This window comes from Urocampus carinirostris, chromosome 10, assembly GCF_059441175.1.
Source record: "Urocampus carinirostris isolate Australia breed hairy pipefish chromosome 10, RoL_Ucar_1.0, whole genome shotgun sequence".
NCBI classification, from domain to species: Eukaryota; Metazoa; Chordata; class Actinopteri; order Syngnathiformes; family Syngnathidae; genus Urocampus; species Urocampus carinirostris.
Genome location: NC_142358.1, coordinates 42,801,633 through 42,822,477, shown reverse-complemented (window position 1 = coordinate 42,822,477; position 20,845 = coordinate 42,801,633). Strand labels below are relative to the sequence as shown.

At 41.0% G+C, this 20,845-nt stretch overlaps 1 protein-coding gene across 1 annotated transcript in view; it reads left to right on the top strand.

Annotated features, from left to right (window-relative positions):
- Positions 1-20,845, top strand: part of LOC148358976 (roundabout homolog 1-like) — a 362,675-nt gene that overhangs the window by 331,059 nt on the left and 10,771 nt on the right. The window contains 10 exon segments of the mRNA XM_088345902.1: positions 368-539; positions 3,242-3,355; positions 3,358-3,442; positions 4,865-4,891; positions 4,984-5,026; positions 10,083-10,236; positions 12,485-12,766; positions 15,058-15,165; positions 18,335-18,470; positions 19,086-19,316. Of these exon segments, the coding sequence (XP_088202028.1) occupies positions 368-539; positions 3,242-3,355; positions 3,358-3,442; positions 4,865-4,891; positions 4,984-5,026; positions 10,083-10,236; positions 12,485-12,766; positions 15,058-15,165; positions 18,335-18,470; positions 19,086-19,316 (1,352 nt within the window).

The following is a 20,845-nucleotide window of genomic DNA, read 5'->3' as shown; positions in this document are numbered from 1 at the left end:
TAACAATGTATGATTGATATGTTTTGATCATGAATTTTGGGGCAAACTTATTTTATTAATATCATTTTGCTTTGAATTTATTTAACTTTTTATTTGACTTTTTTCACGTTGAATTGTAGTTCACATTTAAATAATAATGTATAAGGTGGATTTTTCTATTAATTTGTTTGAATTTTTAGGTCAAAATTTAGCCACAAATAAAGCAATTCTTCTCCATTCTCAATGGGAGGTTTAATGCTCCATCCCACTCATGGTACCAAAAACCCACCCCAAGAAAAAAATAAAATCCTGAAATTATTTTTGTAATTGAACAAAATGGAAAGGGGGGATTTTATTTATATCTTTACGGTGCTTTCACGTTTTTTAGATCTGGTGCTTGGGCAACGAGAGCCGCTACCACATCAACCGGACTGTAGATGGCGCCACCTTTTCCGTGCTCATCCCCGGCCTGGTGGCGGGGGTCCGATACGGCCTGGAGGTGGCGGCGAGCACCGGGGCGGGCCCCGGGGCCCGGAGCCACATCAACTACTTCACGCTCGGTGAGTGACGCTTCTGCAGAGGAAATAAATACATTTGACGGACTACAAGGCATATTTAAAAACCCCGAGGTTGCCAGATATTCAAAGAAGTATGCCTATGATATTTGTAGTCCCCCCCCCAAAAAGCAACTACATTTTCTAGACCAGGGGTGTCAAACTCATTTGAACTCGGGGGCCACACGATAAAACAAACATTCTGTCGGGGGCCGGACTAGTAGATTCAAGAGAGGGATAAAGAAATAAAAGAAAGAGGGCGGGACAAAGAAAGAAAAAGAGAGAGAGAGAGAGAGGGAGAGAGCATGAGAAACAAAAGAGATAAAAAGTCGTGAGAGAGGGGGAAAAGAAAGGGAGCGGAAGAAAGAAATCCAAAGAGAAATGTAAAGACAGAAGGAGAGAAAAGAGAAAAAAAAGCATGAAGGGTAGGAAGAGAGAAAGAGAAAAGAGAGAAAATGAAAAAAGGGAGGTAGAGCAAATTAAGTTAAAAAGACACACAGAGAGAAAGAGACAAAGAGCAACAAAGGAAGAGAAAAAGGGAGACAGAGAGTGAGAGAGAGAAATAAAATAGATAAGAGAGCGGGAGAGAAGAAAGAGAGACGGAGAGAGAGAGATAAGAGAGAGAAAAGAGATAAGAGAAAGCGAGAGAAGAGAAAAGAGAGAGAGAAAAGAGAGAGAGAAAAGAGATAAGAGAGAGAGAGGGAGAGAAGAGAGAGAGAGAGCGTAAAATACAGTATCTTTGTGAGAGGAACCTAGCTTTGGCAACATCAAGTTGACATATTTCAACCTGCGGCTTGTTTTTCTCTTGCGCTTCTCTGAGTGTTGTCTCACGGGCCGGATTCAATCCCTTAGTGGGCCTGATCTGGCCCGCGAGCCGCCTGTTTGACGCCTGTTTTCTAGACTATAAGGCGAATCTAAACCCTCAAATTTCCCAGAAAAATGTGCGCATACCCAGTGTCTGAAATAAGGTCTGCCCGGAATTTATTTTTTATTTTGTATTATTATTATTTTTTTTAATCAAACGTTTGCTTTATTCAGATTTCAAAATATTTTTTCGGTTTGGAAATTTCAGAATTTCAACTTCAGTTTGTTTGGTAATTTGCATACTCGGCAGCCAATCAGAAGCCCGCATCAGATAACTTGGTGCTTCCGGACTTTCCTGACTGTTATGAGGTCGTGCATTTGCGTTAACGTTTTGTAGCGTCATCAATTTTGTTAGCTTCTTTTGAATGCAATGTTTGCGTTGCGTCGTCTGCCACAAGCCACGTGAACTCCTCTTTCCACCATGCTTTTAATGTACGTTTATGTTTCTTAGCGTCATCAATTTTGTTAGCTTCTTTTGAATCTTTCTTCTGGGGCTGAGGTTTTGGCTCAATTCCTAACCACTTATCCATTATTTTTGTGTTTTCTGTGCGTCTACTTTGGAAAATGAAATGCAACACTGTAAAGAGAAAATAATCATAAGGTGGGGAAACTTTATTCTGGGTGTTGGCAGCAAGGGTGGGCAAACTATGGCCCCTGGGCCACATGCGTCCCATCAGGCTATTTCATCCAGACAACCAAAGTCAAGTCATGTTTATTTGTGACACCCTTAATCACAAGGAGTCTCAAATCGCTGCCAGACCACAGATTTTTGCAAACCACAGACTATTCTGACACCATCCCCTGATCTAAAACCTACATGAGGGAAAGGAAGAACTCAAAACCTCAACATGAGGAAAATGAAGAAACATTGAGAAGGGACAGTCTCAAAGGGCTGCACGTGTCCCCTGCCCACTGCCCAAAGATAGCTGAGATGGGCTCCAGCACCCCCGTGACCCTACTGAGGATAAGCGGTGCAGATAATGGATAGATGTTGAAAATTATTTTTAAATACACATGTTGAAATAGAATGGGCTGTTCGATTTAAGTTGGCCCATCCGGAATCCATTGAGCCCATTCATTTTGCTGATTTGTTAGCATGTGGCCATTAGCATCAGTTTTTAGCATGTATCCGTTAGCATAACTCATGAACATATACCCATTAGCATATTTTTTAAATCTGAAGTTGTTAAAATATATCCATCACCAAATTTTTTTAGCATGAAGCAGTTAGTATTTAACCATTAGCATCACTTTTTAGCAAGTACCCATTAGCATAACTCATCAACAAGAGGCCATTAGCATAATTTGTAAATATGAAGTCGTTAAAATGTTGCCATTACCAACAATTTTTAGCATGAAGAGGTTAGCATTTAGCTGTTAGCATCACTTTTTAGCATGTACCTATTAGCATAACTCATCAACAAGAGGCCGTTAGCATTAATTTGTAAATATGAAGTCGTTAAAATGTTGCCATTACCAAAAATTTTTTGCATGAAGCAGTTAGCATTTAGCTGTTAGCATCACTTTTTAGCATCTACCCATTAGCATAACTCATCAACATGTACCCATTTAGCATAGTTTGTAAATATGAAGTTTTTAATATATATCCATCACCAATTTTTTTTAGCATGAAGCAGTTAGCATTTAGCCGTTAGCATCACTTTTTAGCATGTACCCATTAGCATAACTCATCAACATGAGGCCGTTAGCATAATTTGTAAATATGAAGTTGTTAAAATATCGCCGTTACCAAAATGTTTTAGCATGAAGAGGTTAGTATTTATTAATACATGATGTGTTCTGTCCCGGCTTTACGGAACGATTGTTTTTTCTGCTTTCCGCAGACGCTTCGGGGCGTATGACGGCAGCGACGGACCCCCACAACCGACTTTCGCAGCAAATCTCGGATGTGGTGAAACAGCCGGCCTTCATCGCCGGTATCGGTACCGCCTGCTGGATCGTCCTGCTGGTTTTCAGCATCTGGCTCTACCGACACCGAAAAAAGCGGAACGGACTCTCCAGCAGTTACTCGGGCATACGCAAGGGTCAGTGATGCGTCCTGATGTGTCGTTTTCACCCCCGGGCCAGCAGGTGGCGATCCCCAAAAAAAGGGTCCGAATGAAATCTATGGAATTGATTTTTGGAGTTGTAGCCTGTTTTGGTCTCCTTAAACAACAGAAGTTACTGGGTCGCCAATTGTAATTACCCTGGTGACCTAAAGGGGGCACTATATCGGTTTGATTTCGTCTTCCGAGTTTAAAGTGGGGTGTGTAGTTTGAGGTGTCCTTAAATAAGTAACAATTATTGTTTTCTCTCTTAAGTATGTGTTAACAATGCCCAACTGAGTTTAGAGAGCCTTTATCTCTCTCTTTCTCTTTTCTCTCCCTCTCTCTCTTATCTCTTTTTCTCTCTCTCTCTCTCTTTTCTCTCCCTCTCTCTTATATCTTCTCTCTCTCTCTATCTCTTTTCTCTCCCTCTCTCTCTTATCTCTTTTCTCCCTCTCTCTCTTTTCTCTCCCTCGCTCTTATCTCTTTTCTCTCTCTCTCTTCTCTTCCTCTCTCCCTGTCTCTCTCTCTCTCTCCCTCTCCCTCTCTCTCTTATCTATTTTCTGTCTCTTATCTCTTTTCTTTCTCTCTCTCTCTCTCTCTCTCTCTCTCTCTCTCTCTCTCTCTCTCTCTCTCTCTCTCTCCTATGTCCCTCTCTCTCCTATTTCTTATCCCTCTCTCTTATCTCTTCTCTCTCTCTCTCTCTCTATCTATCTCTGTCTCTCTCTCTTTCTTCTCTCCCTCTCTCTCTTATCTATTTTCTCTTTCTTATCTCGTTTATCTCTCTCGCATCTCTTCTATCTTTCTCTCTCTCCCTCTATCTCTCCCTCCCTCTCTCTCTTATCTCTTTTCTCTCTCTTATCTCTCTCTCTCTCTCTCTCTCTCTTTCTTCTCTCTGTCTCTCTCTTATCTCTTTTGTTTCTCTCTCTTTTTTTACCTCCCTCTCTCTTATCTCTTTTCTTTCTCTCTCTCTCTCTCTCTCTCTCATATATATATATTTATTTATTTTAGTTTTTTTTTTTTTTTTAACCAACGTCTTTTAGTGTACTTTTAGCATCGGTGTTCCAGCCACAAATCACATTACGCTGAAGGAAACAAGGTGAGGGGATGGGGTGGAGGGTTTTCTTTTTTTCTAAGATGAAAATGGTGAAAGTAAGAAAAGGACTTTCAAATACAGTCCAAATGCCAACCCAAACCCCAAAAAAGATATAAAGGGAAGAGGTTTAGTCGAGCGCATCCAAGAATATCACATACTTGCAACAAATGAAGCTTGACAGAGGCTGCCATCATGATTTCAGCCAGAAGATGGCGCCAAAGACGTTGACTCATTTTAAGAAAACGATTTGACTTGTAAAGAAAACTGACATTTGATTGAAAAGAATGCTATATGACTATTTAATCAGCATTCCTTTCTCTCTACAGTTCCATCGTTTACCTTCACACCAACAGGTAAACATTTTTGCTTTATTTGACCTAATATACATTTTATTTTTAATTTTATTGACTCTGTTTTTATTTAAATTTATTTTTTGACCCTCCAGTGGCTTATCAAAGAGGCGGGGAAGGAGTCAGCAGTGCTGGGAGGTGAGATTATTATTATAATTCTATCATTATAACTATATATTATTTTATGACATTTATGATATTATTGTCATTCATTTGACGGTATTATTCTTATAAATATTCTTATTTAATACAAGAAAAGGAAACATAGGGTGGAAGTTGGTTTTATGAATAAATAAATGATTGTATTTTTATATTTATACTATATATATATATTTATATATTTGTATTTCATTATATATTTATATAATGATTTATGTATGTATTTATGAATATCTCTATATGTATAATATGCTCAATCGGTATTATTTTAATTATTTTTATTTATATATAATTATACATGTACGTATAAAATCCTCAGTCAGTAATATTTTAATTATATTATAATTATTTGAGTACGTTGTAAGTGTTTTATAAGGGGAAAAATTCCACATAAATGCTGGGTCAGTAATATTTAAATTATCTCTAATATTTGTTTTATTTTTATTTAGATTCACAATAAATGTCCCGTCAATAATACACTATCATGATAGTTATTATTTTATATTATTGTATTTATTTTTATCTATGGTTTTGTCTGCAGTCATTGATCTAGAAGGGAAAAAATGAATAAAAACTGGATTTATTTTCTTCTATAACGGTAATAAAAGGCAGTTCAATAATATTTGAATTATCTTGCATTAAATATATTTTTTATTGATTTATAATTGATTTTTTTAAATCCAAGGAAAAGTAGAAGCCTGATTTTTTTATGATGTGGAACTATAATAACTATATAACGATTTATTTAGTTTTCATCTTTAGTCACTAATCTAAAAAAAATATTAGCAAATATATGTGTTTATAAAAATTATATAGAACTAAAATAAATCTGTATTTACTTTAAAATTGAGTTTTAATTAATAAAAATAATTCAAATGCTGGCTTAAGGCTTCTTCCTAAAAAAAGTCATTTTTGATAGATTCAAAACTAAATCTTGACTAAGCTGAAAAGCGTTGTCAGGATGCAATTCCACCATTTACTCACTAGAGGGCGCCCGGTGACTTTAAAACTCTGCAGAAAAAGGGTGTGGAATACCGGGGCGTTTTTAATAGTTTCAATCTGTAGTCTTTCAACTAAAAGAAGAAAATAAATCCAAATGATAACTTTTAGTTCATATGATACTAAATATTCAAATTATGATAAAAAAATTGCCGCCTTTATTATCTTTGGGGATTAAAGACGAAGATGGCAGGATGCAATTCTACCTTTTACCCACTCAGGGGCGCTCTATGACTTTGTAACAGTGCAAAAAAAAGGGCGTGGAATGAGGGGGGCTTCTTTGTTTAATTTAAATCTGGATTTCCTAACCTACAAGAAATAATAAAGCAAAATAATAACATCCTTCTTCATACTATACCGAAAACGTAAAATATAAAAAAAATAATCCATTTTTCATATGTCTGTTTTTAAAGCTGAATGAAAAGGATGCAATTCCACCTTTTACCCGCTAGAGGACGCCTTGTGACTTTTTAACAAAAAAGGGTGTGGAACGTGGGGGCGTCTGCTCAAGGCCAAACAAAAAAATAACATTTAAGAGGTGCACAATACCGCTAGGTGGCGCTGTTGGCTCACTACAACTACAAATTAAAAAATAGGGAAAAACCCTCTTTATAGGGTGGAATTGTACAGAAGAAAAGCATGCACATGCAACATAATCACCACATATTTCATTGTGTTTAAATCTCAATGATATTGTATACTTTAGGGATTTTGCCAAAATCCTTATACATTAAGAAGTCAAGTCAAATCACAAAGCGTCTCAAAGGGCTGCACAGATCAAAGACTATTGCATACCATAGACTATTATGACAGCATCCCTGATCTAAACCTACATGAGGGCAAGGAAAACTCAAAAACCTCAACATGAGGAAAATGAAGAACCTTGAGAAGGGACAGTCTCAAAGGGCTGCACAGACCAATGACTAGTACAGACTACAGACTATTATGACACCATCCCCTGATCTAAAACCTACATGAGGGCAAATAATACACATATTATCAACTTGAAAGGACAGATCGGAGAGACATTCATTCTTTGATCTCGGTGAGGCAGGCCTCCAAATTTCCACAGTTTAGTGTGTCAGATTCCTTTATCGGAAGATATAGTTGAGTGTCATCTGCGTAGCAATGGAAACTGATAATATACTTGCGAATTATATCACCTCATGGAAGCATGTAAAGGCTGAAAGAAGGGGGCCAAGTACAGAGCCCTGTGGAACACCACAAGCCTCCAGATTTTCACAGTTTGGTGTGGCAGATTCTCCATCGGAAGATATAGTGTCATCTGCGTAGCAATGGAAACGTCTATTATACTTGCGGATAATATCACCTCATGGAATCATGTAAATGCTGAAAAGAAGGGGGTCAAGTACAGAGCCCTGTGGAACACCACAAGCCTCCAGATTTTCACAGTTTGGTGTGGCAGATTCCTCCATTAAAAGATATAGTGTCATCTGCGTAGCAATGAAAACTGATATTGTACTTGTGAATAATATCACCATGTAAATGCTGAAATAAAGGGGGCCAAGTACAGAGCCCTGCGGAACACCACAGGTAACACTAATGGGCTCAGATGTCATTTCACCCTATTTAGCACAGTTTGTCCTATCTGAGAGGTAGGATCTGAACCATAAGAGGACGGTTTCTGAGAGACAATCCATTTTCCAACCGTTCTAGTAAGATATTATGCTCCACAGTGTCAGGTAGGAATTGAAGGGGAATTTATGGGATGTTTTGTGTGTTTCCACATAAACGGAGAGTGACATGTTGTTTTTTGGGGGAAATATATTGTTATAATAAAGAGCATCTGCACAAATACAGTGGGGGGGTGGACATTTATGAAGATTGCGAGCAACTTTATCCCAGGACGTAATCCGGGCGATCTGCTAATGCCTTTGGGGGCTTGAGGGAAAGTGTGCACAATCTGTTGCCTTTGGATTCTTGTGCTGTCCAAAATGTACTAAAGCCGGATTTGTGATTTTTTTTTTTTTCTTCTTCTAAGCTTCTTTTTTCCGTGGCGTCGTTGCACTTTTCTCTGCGCTCGACTGTTTCTTTTGCCCGACGATACTGATAACTGATGACATCCTGCCTTATTGCATGATAGAGAGAGAGAGAGAGAGAGAGAGAGAGAGAGAGAGAGAGAGATAGATGTCTTGATAGATATATGTCTAGATAATAATAATAATAATAATAATAATAATTTCCTTGTATTGTCATTCTGTGTAACAATGTACACAGAACGAAATGTCGATTGCACCTGACCCGTTGTAGCGAGCCGATGCAGCCGCAGCCAACAGAGGGCGCCGCCGACCACTTTTTAAGTCTTAGGAATGACTCGGCCGGGGCGCGAACCACCGACCTCCCAGTCTCAAAGCGGGCGCCTTACCATCTAGGCTACTGAGCTGGCTGTCTATATAGATAGATAGAGAGAGAGAGAGAGAGAGAGAGAGAGAGAGAGAGAGAGAGAGAGAGAGAGAGAGAGAGAGAGAGAGAGAGAGAGAGAGAGAGAGAGAGAGAGAGAGAGAGAGAGAGAGAGAGAGAGAGAGAGAGAGAGAGAGAGAGAGAGAGAGAGAGAGAGAGAGAGAGAGAGAGAGAGAGAGAGAGAGAGAGAGAGAGAGAGAGAGATGCCTAGATGTCTAGATAGATATATGTCTAGATGTCTAGATAGATATATGTCTAGATGTCTAGATAGATATATGTCTAGATGTCTAGATAGATATATGTCTAGATGGATATATGTCTAGATGTCTAGATGGATATATGTCTAGATGTCTAGATGGATATATGTCTAGATGTCTAGATAGATATATGTCTAGATGTCTACATAGATATATGTCTAGATGTCTACATAGATAGAGAGAGAGATAGATGTCTAGATAGATATATGTCTACATACATAGATAGATAGATAGATATTTAGATAGAGAGGGAGAGAAAGAGAGATGTCTAGATGTCTAGATAGATATGCCTAGATATAGATATTTAGATAGAGAGTGTGAGAGATAGAGAGAGAGATATGGAGATAGATGTCTAGATAAATGTCTAGATAGATAGATGGATAGATAGATAGATGGATAGATATCTAGATAGATAGATGTCGTGAGCAGCAGAAAGTGTATGTTGCATTATTTGAATGTGTATAATTTTTACGGATTGATCAATCATTATCAATGAACTGCAAAATAGATCGTTAAAAAAGCTAAAATACAATATGTTTTGAGGATGGCTTCCTTCATGAGAACACTAAAGAAAACATAGGCCATTTTGGACTAATTCAGTACACATGAAAATTAGATTTCAAACCCTATTAAACCAAGTCAATAAAATTTAAAAGCTACCACGTTGGGCGCCAAATAATTCGGATCAGGACGTATATCGGCCCCGCCCAAAAACGTACACACAGGAGCAGAGAGAATCAAATGAAAGGGAACAGGACTGAATGTTTGGATGAAATAAACAACGTGTCGCCTCTCATTTCGATTCTCTCTGCTCCTTTGTGTATGTTTTGGGGCGGGCCGATATACGTCCTGCCCCGAAATATTTCGAGCCCCACGTTGGGCGCCAAATATTTTGGAGCAGGACGTAGATTGGCCCCGCCCAAAAACATACACACAGGAGCAGAGAGAATCGAAATGAAAGGGAACAGGACTAAATGTTTGGATGAAATAAACAACGTGTCGCCTCTCATTTCGATTCTCTCTGCTCCTTTGTCTATGTTTTGGGGCGGGGCCGATATACGTCCTGCTCCAAAATATTTCGAGCCCCACGTTGGGTGCCAAATATTTTAGAGCAGGACGTATTTTGGCCCCGCCCAAAAACATACACACAGGAGCAGAGAGAATCGAAATGAAAGGGAACAGGACTGAATGTTTGGATGAAATAAACAACGTGTCCCCCTCTCATTTCGATTCTGCTGCGTTGTGTATGTTTTGGGGCGGGGCCGATATAACGTCCTGCTCCGTAAAGAACTGTGCTGCCCTTATTGGGCCATATTTGTCCATTTTTTTTTTCTATAAAGACGTTGTTTTTTGTCCAGGCCGGGTCTCCTGAACATGGGCGAGGCGGGCACGCAGCCGTGGCTGGCGGACACGTGGCCCAACTCCTGCTCCAACCACAACAACTGCAGCATCAACTGTTGCGCGCCGCCAACGGCAACAGCGACGGCAACCTGGCAACCTACAGCAGGCCCGGTACGTGCACGCTCTCTCCGTGCACACTTACGTTCGCGCCATGCGCGCACACACACATACAAGACGCCGCTATCTGGGTTAGCTCCCCCGAGAGCGTGGCAGACGCCGCCTTTTTCCTTTTTTCGCTCTCTCGACCATCCGCAAAGGAAATATTGGCATTAAGAGCGGCGGCTGTGTTTGATTTCTCGCATCTGGGAGTTGACGGCTTTGCGGGCGCGACAAGAAAAAAGAGAGAAGAAAACTCAAATGTTGGAGGGTGGAAGCACAAAAAACAAAAGCAAAAAAAAAAAGAAAATAATCTTCCTTAAGAGTAAAACATCCATCCATTATCTGCACCGCTTATCCTCAGTAGGGTCGCGGGGGTGCTGGAGCCCATCCCAGCTGTCTTCAGGCAGTAGGCAAGGGACACCCTCAACTGGATTGGCCGATTAACCTGACATGCATGTTTTTGGAATGTGGGAGGAAACCGGAGTGCCCGGAGGAAACCCACGCAAGCACGGGGAGAACATGCAAACTGTGCTGCCCGAGTAATACATTCTCTATCTATATGTCTGTCTAGTATTTAGCTGTCTCCCTCTCTCTCCCTGACTACTGACCCGTTTTGCGTTCCCGACACCGCCATCGCTCGCCACGGAAGATCAATTTTTACACGTTCAGAGCCACTTGCCAACACCGGATCGTGGGCAAAGCCCTTCCTCTTTCCTTTCATAAAACTTGTGAGATACATAATGCAAGTGGTCCTGTTTCCGTTCTGGTCCTGGCTTCGACCCGTTTTTTGATCCTGACCACGTCTACTCTCCCGTCCCGGCTTTCGACCTCTTTTTGTCCCCGGCCACGTCTACTCTCCTTTCTTGGTTTTCGACTCGCTTCCGACCACGTTTTTGCTCTCCTGTCCCGGCTACTGACCCGTTTTTCGTTCCTGACACCGCCTTCGCTCGCCACAGGAGATCAATTTTTACACGTTCGGAGCCACTTGCCAACACCGGATCGTGGGCAAAGCCCTTCCTCTTTCCTTTCATAAAACTTGTGAGATACATAATGCAACTGGTCCTGTTTCCGTTCTGGTCCTGGCTTCGACCCGTTTTTTGATCCTGACCACGTCTACTCTCCTGTCCCGGCTTTCGACCTCTTTTTGTCCCCGGCCACGTCTACTCACCTTTCTTGGTTTTCGACTCGCTTCCGACCACGTTTTTGCTCTCCTGTCCCGGCTACTGACCCGTTTTTTGTTCCTGACACCGCCTTCGCTCGCCACAGAAGATCCATTTTTACACGTTCAGAGCCACTTGCCAACACCGGATCGTGGGCGCAGCCCTTCCTCTTTCCTTTCATAAAACTTGTGAGATACATAATGCAAGTGGTCCTGTTTCCGTTCTGGTCCTGGCTTCGACCCGTTTTTTGATCCTGACCACGTCTACTCTCCCGTCCCGGCTTTCGACCTCTTTTTGTCCCCGACCACGTCTACTCTCCTTTCTTGGCTTTTGACTCGCTTCCGACCACGTTTTTGCTCTCCTGTCCCGGCTACTGACCCGTTTTCCGTTCCCGACACCGCCATCGCTCGCCACAGAAGATCCAGTTTTACACGTTCAGAGCCACTTGCCAACACTGGATCGTGGGCGCAGCCCTTCCTCTTTCCTTTCATAAAACTTGTGAGAAACGTAACGCAATTGGGTCCTGTTTCCGTTCTGGTCCTGACATGATTGGTTTATCATCGTTCCTGAAATTTTTAATTTTTATTATTTTCCTATACTTATCCCATTCCACCCTTCATTTCATCCACCCTCCCTATCACTTTCTATCCCCCCATTTATTTGATTCTCTATCTCTCTATCCATCCTGACTGCAATCGTAGCTCAGTTGCTTGCCAGTTAGCTTAAAATGCTACTGAGTTCAATAGCAGTACATACACTTTTATTGTGTAATTATTGATAAAAAATGATCCATGAAAACATTCGAGCCCCACGTTGGGCGCCAAATATTTTGGAGCAGGACGTATATTGGCCCTGCCCAAAAACATACACATAGGAACTCCCAAAAAATTTCATATAAAGTTAATTTTTTAGCTTGATGGTTTTAGCTAACCTAGCATGAATACAGAGCTAATCTTTTGCTAGTTGCCTGTTTTGGTTTTTGAGATTAACTTTGCACGATTGTTGCTGATTTTTGTGTGGCTCGCTTGAGAAAATAATCGACCAATCGTCTTCCGGTAATCGTCCGGGTTCAATAACCCCGCCCCCCCGATGTCTCTTAGCCGACTGCATCGCTAACTACAGCAGTCAGTTGGAGAACAAACAAGCGGGGCTCCTGGCCCCGGAAGCGGGCCCTTACGGTGACGTGGACCTGAGCAACAAGATCAACGAGATGAAGACCTTCAACAGCCCCAACTTGAAGGACGGACGCTCGGGTGGGGGCGGGGGGCAGCCCACCCCCTACGCCACCACGCAGCTCATCCAATCGTCCGCCGAGCTCAACGGCTGGAAACCCAAACACGATCTGCACTACAGCATCATGGAGCAGAACAAGATCAATAAGGGTGAGTGGACCACCAGGAAGAACCTCGTCAACATCGCCATATTTGGACACTTGGAATGTCAAAAGCTTACTTAGTGAGGCAAATTATGCCCATTATTCCCCCCTCGGATGATTAAACCCTGGAGAACCAAAAAACCCTTTTCTTTGGAAAATGTTGAGCCTTGGGTTGAGATGATCAACCTAAGGCTTCATTGTCCAAATCATCAGGGTCTCTAAATCAGTCAGCTCAGTAGGTGGTCCATCATTTGCTTATGAGCTGTTCCTTGTGAAGTTTATGTAATAAAATATCTGTACATGTTATTTTTTGGGGGTAATTTTTATATGTTGCCCCCAAGACTGCCAAATGTAAAATAGATAATTTAATACATAGAGGGGAAAATAAAACAGGATTTAAAAAATAACACAGATTTTTTTTAAACACAATTTATGAAAAAATATGTATGATTATTAACTTTCATGGGTTGAAGATAGAGAGATAGAGAAATAGAGAAAGATGGATAGCTAGATAGATGGATAGATGTCTAGACAGATAGATGTCTAGACAGATGGATAGGTAGATGCCTAGATAGATGTCGAGATAGATAGATAGAGATTGAGAGATAGAGAGAGAGAGAGAGAGAGAGAGAGAGGGGGATGGATGTCTAGATAGATGGATGTCTAGATAGATAGATAGATAGATGGATGGATGGATAGATCAATAGATAGATAGATAGATAGATAGAGATTGAGAGGGACAAAGAGAGAGATGGTTAAAGATTGAGAGGGAGAGAGAGAGAGAGAGAGAGAGGGAGAGAGAGACAGAGAGAGAGAGAGAAAGAGAGAGAGAGAGAGAGAAAGAGAGAGAGAGAGATATGAATGGATGTCTAGATAGATGGATAGATAGATGGATGTCTAGATGGATAGATAGATAGATGGATGGATAAATAAATAGAGAGATAGATAGATGGATAGATAGATACATAGAGATTGAGAGAGGGAGAAAGAGAGATTGAGAGAGAGAAAGAAAGAGAGAGAGAGAGAGTGCGAGAGAGAGAGAGAGAGAGAGAGAGAGAGAGAGAGAGATGGATGTCTAGATAGATGGATGTCTAGATAGATAGATAGATGAATGGATAGATCAATAGATAGATAGATAAATGGATAGATACATAGATAGATGGATAGATCGATATATAGATAGATGCATAGATACATAGATAGATAGATATATAGAGATTGAGAGGGAGAAAGAGAGAGAGATAGATTGATAGAGATTGAGAGGGAGAAAGAGAGAGAGAGAGAGAGAGAGATGGATGAATAGATAGATAGATGGATAGATAGATAGATAGATGGATGGATAGATTGATTAATAGATATATAGATAGATAGATGTCTAAATAGATAGATAGATGTCTAGATAAATAGATAGATAGATACTTTATTCATCCCCGTAGGGAAATTCACACCTCTAGCAGTATCCTTGTATTGATTATTAAGAGATGAACAGGATGGCCTCGGGGTGCTGTGTTGTAGTTTAGCAACAGCGGAGTGGATGACGTCACACGCTAGTCCAAAAGTTCCACGTCCCTGCAGCAGATGGAAATCTTTGTGCCCAGGGTTACGCCGACAGGAGAATTCTTCAGGGCAAGGAGTTGATTCCTCGAATAAACGCATTTTTGTGCGTTGAAACCCATAACCGTAAGATTGAAAGTCATCCAACGTGTAGTTGTCAAACGGGACGAAAAACACCGAAGATAGAAGCAGACACTTAAAACAAGAAATCACAAAAAGATAGAAATAACACAGATCTGCTGGAAAGGCTGCCTATGATGTCATACCAATATATCTATAAAAAAAAAAAAAACATTATCTATTCCAAAAATTATTGTATGATAGACCTCGATAAAAAATGTAGGGATCAATAAACAAAGGTAAAAACCACAACACCCTTTCAGATGCGTCCTGGAAAGTTTTTTCCTACAATATTCCCCCTTTAAGGATTTGAAGTCATCAAGAAAATGACATTGTCAAAATTTTTAACACGTTTGATTTTTTTTGTGTGTTTGCATGAAGACAAAGCATGAATGCTGTTGAGATGTTGTAGCATGCATGTTCTCACTGTTTTTGTTTTCTTTTCCTTACGTTGTTGTTTTGTGCCTTGTGTTCACATTTTTAGGTTATTTATAAAGAATCGAGTGATTATAGATTACTCCATCTAAGTATGAATTTTGATTCCGGTGCACACGTTTTTAATGAGAATTGTCTGGCCCCGGTTTCTTGTGAAAAAAATGGAGTTGTTCTTCTTCTATGGTTTAGATCGTTACCGAGGCGTGGAGGCCCCCCTGCTGCCGGCAACCATCCCTTACAACAGCCACACTGGAGGATCTTACAGCTCGGAGAGAGGCAGCGGCAGCAGCACCTCGGGTAACGCCTCACTTCTCTCTTATTTCTCTCTCTCCCTCTCCTTCTCTCTCTCTGGCTTTATCTCTCTCTCTATATCTATCTCTCTCTGCCTTTCTCATTTTCTCTCTCTAGCTTTCTCTTTCTCTCACTAAAAAGTCTTTCTCTATACCTATCTTTGTTATTCCCCTTTCTATCTCTCTCTCTTTCTCTCTCTATCTCTCTCTCTCTCTGTTTCTCTCTATATCTATCTGGCTTTCTCATTTTCTCTCTCTAGCTTTCTCTTTCTCTCACTAAAAGTCTCTCTTTCTCTATACCTATCTTTGTTGTTCCCCTTTCTATCTCTCTAGATATCTCTCCCTCTCTCTTTTTCTATCTCTCTAGCTATCTATCCGTCTCTCTCTCTCTCTCTCTCTCTCTCTCTCTCTCTCTCTCTGACTTTCTCTCTCTCTGGTTTTTATCTCTCTGGCTTTCTCATTTTCTCTCTCCGGCTTTCTCATTTTTTCTCTCTGGCTTTCTCTCTCTCTGGCTTTTTTTCTCTCTGGCTTTCTCTCTCTCTGGCTTTCTCATTTTCTCTCTCTCTCTCTCTGGCTTTCTCATTTTTTCTCTCTGGCTTTCTCTCTCTCTGGCTTTCTCATTTTCTCTCTCTCTCTCTCTCTGGCTTTCTCATTTTTTCTCACTGGCTTTCTCTCTCTCTCTCTGGTTTTCTTATTTTCTCTCTCTGGCTTTTTCTCTCTTTCTCTATACCTATCTTTGTTGTTCCCCTTTCTATTGATATACCTATCTATCTATCTATTTTTCTATCTATCTAGAGATCTAGAGATCTATCTAGAGATCTATCTAGAGATCTATCTATCTATCTAGAGATCTATCTAGAGATCTATCTAGAGATCTATCTAGATATATCTATCTATCTAGAGATCTCTCTATCTCTCTCTGTCTGTCTCTCTCACTCCGTATCTATCGGCCTACTTCATCCATCCCTCCCTCCATTCCTCTAACTACATCTGTCAGTCCATCTTTCCACCCTTCCTTAATTCCCCACCTCTCCTTCCACACATCTCTCTATCCCTTATTTCCACAAGTAACCACCTTCCATTCCTGCCTTCTTTCCTCCCTCCTTTTTTCTATCTCTCTCTCTCCGTCTATGGTCACATGGCAAACTTGGCTCATTATTTCGCAGAAATCAGCTGACCACCAAAGGCATCAAAATGTCATTTTTGTTTCGGATTGGCACCGTTTGATCGTCTCTTCCGGTGACAGACTTGGAGACATGGGCAGTAGTTAAGCCCTTTTTCTTTTTTTTTTCAGTTTTATGCATTTGGTGGGCAAATCCCTGACAGATTTCAAGCAATTGCGAGCATTATTCATGCATTTATTCGGTGGTCCGTTCACGCTCCGCCGGTCCGTCCATCTTTTGGGCTGGAGCACAAAAGGCCATTCTCGGAATCCTTCTTGATTACCATTCTTCCCAATCGCCAAGTGTGGATATCCTGACTAATGGATGGATCTTAAAGGGATAGCGCGTATGACCTAGCAATGCCTTGTGATTTCGAAATACTTGGTTCGAATAATAAGCAAAAACACATGTGGTATCTCACAAACAAGATTTCTCGTGACTTTTTTCCCCACTGTTTTCTTCTCTAGCCAGCCATGTTAGCCACTTGGCTCCCAGCTGTGGCTCGCCTGTATTGTTAATGTTAGCTGCTACGTGTAAATATAGCCTGCTTTTTCCTCACACAGCGAGTCATGCAAGAAAACGACTCGAAGTCCTGTGATCCAGGCATTTTTCATTTGTTTTCTTCTCTAGCCACTTGCCTTACTCAATTGCCTTTATTGTTCATGTTAGCTGCTACATGCTTTGTCTTCACACAGCGAGTCATGCAAGCAAACGTCTCAAAGTTCTGTGATCCAGGTTTTTTTTCACTTTGTTTATTTGTTTTCTTCTCTAGCCACTTGCCTTACTCAATTGGCTGATGGCAACAGTTCGCCATCATCCTCTATTTTGATTTTTAGCAAGTGGACATCACTGAGGGTTGTAATTGATGTTTATTCCACTTGTTATTTCTCTGTTTCGTTCTCTAGCCAAATATGTTAGCCACTTGGCTCCAAGCTGTGGCTCGCCGTTAACCTGCATTGTTAATGTTAGCTGTTACGTGTAAATAAAGCCTGTTTTGTCCTTACACAGCCAGTCATGCAAGCAAACGTTTGGAACTCCTGTGATCCAGGCATTTTACACTTTGTTTATTTGTTTCCTTCTCTAGCCACTTGCCTTAGTCAATTGCCCGCTGGCTATCATCCGCTATTTTGATTTTTAGCAAGTGGACATCACTGAGGATCGTTATTGACGTTTAGTCCACTTTTTATTTCTCTGTTTCTTTCTCTAGCCAACCATGTTAGCCACATTGTTAATGTTAGCTGCTACGTGTAAATGAAGCCTGATTTGTCCTGACACAGCTAGTCATGCAAACAAACGTCTGGAAGTCCTGTGATCCAGGCATTTTTCACTTTTGTTTATTTGTTTCCTTCTCTAGCCACTCGTCTTAGTCAATTGCCTGCTATTTATAATTTTAGCAACTGGACATCACTGAGTGTCATGATTGACATTTATTCCACTTTTCATTTCTCTGTTTCCTTCTCTAGCCAATCATGTTAGCTTGGCTCCAGCTTATGGCTCTTTATTAGCCGCTACTATTATTCTCAGCAAGCAGATTTCACAGAGGTTCCTGATTTAGACTTTTTCCACATTGTTCTTGTTTCCTTCTTTAGCCACTTATGTTATCTACTCCAATGAAGGCTATGGCTCAATGCAAGCTGCTACAATTATCGTTAGCAAACGGACACCCCTGAATTTTGCGATTCAAGCCTTTGTTTTTTTTACTTTTTTTGCTTTTTATGTTGATCATACCAGTCACATGTTAGACACACAAAAGGACACTTTGTTTTTTTACTTTTTTACTTTTTATATTGATCATACCAGTCCCATGTTAGACACACAGTAAAATTGACCATTTCATATTTATTATCCTAAATATGCCTAAAGTGATTAGTCTGAAACTGAAGTGCCTACCCCTATTTGTTTATTTTTGCAAAATCAAAACAAGAAAACAGAACCTTACCCAAAAAGTGATGTTTGATCATTACAATTTGAAGTTTAGTTTTTAATGAGTTTTTTTTTTTCTTTTGTGAGCAGGCAGCCAAGGTCACAAGAAGGCAACACGTACCCCCAAACTGGGCAAACAGAGCACAATGAATTGGGGCGATCTGCTTCCTCCCCCGCCTGCAAACCCACCACCACCCAGGAATGCCGAGGACTACTCGGACGAAAGGTAGCGTATTTATGTGTGTGGATTGGATGCAACAGAAATGGAACCAGGGTCACGGTGGTGAGAGTGCCTAATCCTAACGACTAGACCGAAGGTCAGAAACCTGCGGCTCTAGAGCCTCATGGGGAAGAGAAAGAGAGAGAGAGAGAGAAAGAGAGAGAGAAAGAGAAAGAGAAAGAGAAAGAGAAAGAGAGAGAGAGAGAGAGAGAGAGAGAGAGAGAGAGAGAGAGAGAGAGAGAGAGAAATATACAAGTACAGTGTCTTTGTGAGAGGCATATTTCAACCTGCAGCCTGTTTTTCTCTTGCGCTTCTCTGAGTGTTGTCTCGCGGGCCGGATTCGATCCCTTAGCGGGCCTGATTTGGCACCAAAGGTAGGGGCACCATTTTCCTGTGGTTACAGTCTGGTGGTGCCCATCCTTCTCCAGGGCAACCCATTTTTTTCACCCGGTCTCGAACCAGGGACCTGTTGGTCATGGCCACACATATTTAACACAGTTTGTCACCTACAATGCTTAGTTTGAGCCGTGATATAATTAAACAAAATTTTATTCAGATTTATATCAAAAATTAGAAGTAAACACAAAATGATTCCACGTAAATAATCCGATTTTGGGGCAGTTGCCAGGCGGAGATGCAGCGTCCGGCCCCGCCCTCTCGGATGTACCTCCAGCCTGACGAGTTGGAGGAGGAGGAGGAGCTTGAGCGAGGCCCCACCCCTCCGGTGCGAGGCTCCGCCTCTTCCCCCGCCGCCGTTTCCTACAGTCACCAATCCACCGCCACGTTGACGCCGTCGCCTCAGGAGGAGATGACGCCCATGCTGCAGGACGCGCCTGCCGGCCTCCAGCCCAGGTAAGGGCGCTAACTTCTCCATCCACGCATTTTCACTATTAAAAAGATTTTACTAGGGACCAGGGAAGGTGGTTCCGGACCTGCTGAGGAGGAAAACTTTAGAGGGAGTCTTGGGATGGTGAAATTCTTGAGAGGGAGACTTAGGAGGACCTTTTAAAAAGATGGCTAGAGTGGAAGATCCTGGGACAAAGAAGAAGTTTGAAATCTTGAAAGGGGGTTTGAGTGGCAGAACTGAAGAAGTCATGGGAGGAAAAGCTTCAGGAATCAAAACGACTCAGCAGTGTGAGGTGGGAGCCCGGAGTATTTGATTGGAATCACCTGGGGAGAGAAATAGTGAGGGGGGAGTGGAAAATGGGCTATTTCTTACATGTTTAGAGAAGGGGAGGGAAAAATAAAATCGACTTTTTTTTTTTTTTTTGCAAAACTGTCTTTGTAAAAAAGTCTAATAAAACAGATAAACCTAATTTGTACTTAAAGGGATTACAAAAGACCCTTTTTTTCCGATTAGGCGCAGAACTTGGAGTGTTCCTCTCCACAATCCAGGCGTCATGGATCTCGAGGCATTCATTTTCAAAGTAGAAAGTTTGATCTCATATCAACACGACCATCACACAAATCACAGGTCCCGTTAAAAAAACACAGTGATTGTATTAAATAGTGAATGTAATAGCGCTCATTTTTGCTCGAAGTAATTGGAACTTTTGCTTACCGAGGTGCTGGGGGACTGTTTTGTCCGAGGGTGGGCTTTTATCGTTTTAAGCTTTGTGCAGTAAGTTTACCTTCCATCTTCTACACCAGGGGTGTCAAACATACGGCCCGCGGGCCGGAACCGGCCCCCAAGGAGGTTCGATCAGGCCCGCAGGATAATTTGAAAGTGGAAAAAAATTTCCGCTTTTTTGAACCCCAAAGGCATTCCGACTTAATTGCTCTGGCGCACCCTGGCGGCTGTTAGAAAAATTGGCCGCATTGTTCCACAAGCTGTAGGGACTGAACTGCATTGAACTTATCTTGCAGTATTTACAAAAAAATCAGTTATGTGGGCAAATTATTTTAATCTTCTAAAAATGTTACTTAAATGATAAATATAAGCATGGTTTTGGACAAGTAAATTGCCTAAAACCCAGGAGCTTTTTTTTGGGGGGGGGGGGTTCCGCCCTGGTTTATTCCCGGACCCTGGCTATTTCAGCTGAAAATGAAAATCTCCATTCTGATCCCTGTATATGCGTATGTGTAAGTGGTTCAAAAATTCCTTTCTTTAAAAGTCTCATTTAATCTTAAAGTGCATTACTATATTTTTCTGTACCAATTAAAGTTTTGTGCCTTTAGTGGGATCAGTTGCAATGCATATTTGTGAATGATAAAAGTAAATTGCACATTTGTCTAAGGAAATATGAGGTGTTTTATGAAATGTTTTGTAAAAGGATAGTTCATTAAATTTCAATATTTTCCTAACGTTCTTGTGCTTCTTTACACCAAAACAAAGGAAAGACATGATATTTTTGTTATTTATAGCAGAGTATGGTATAATT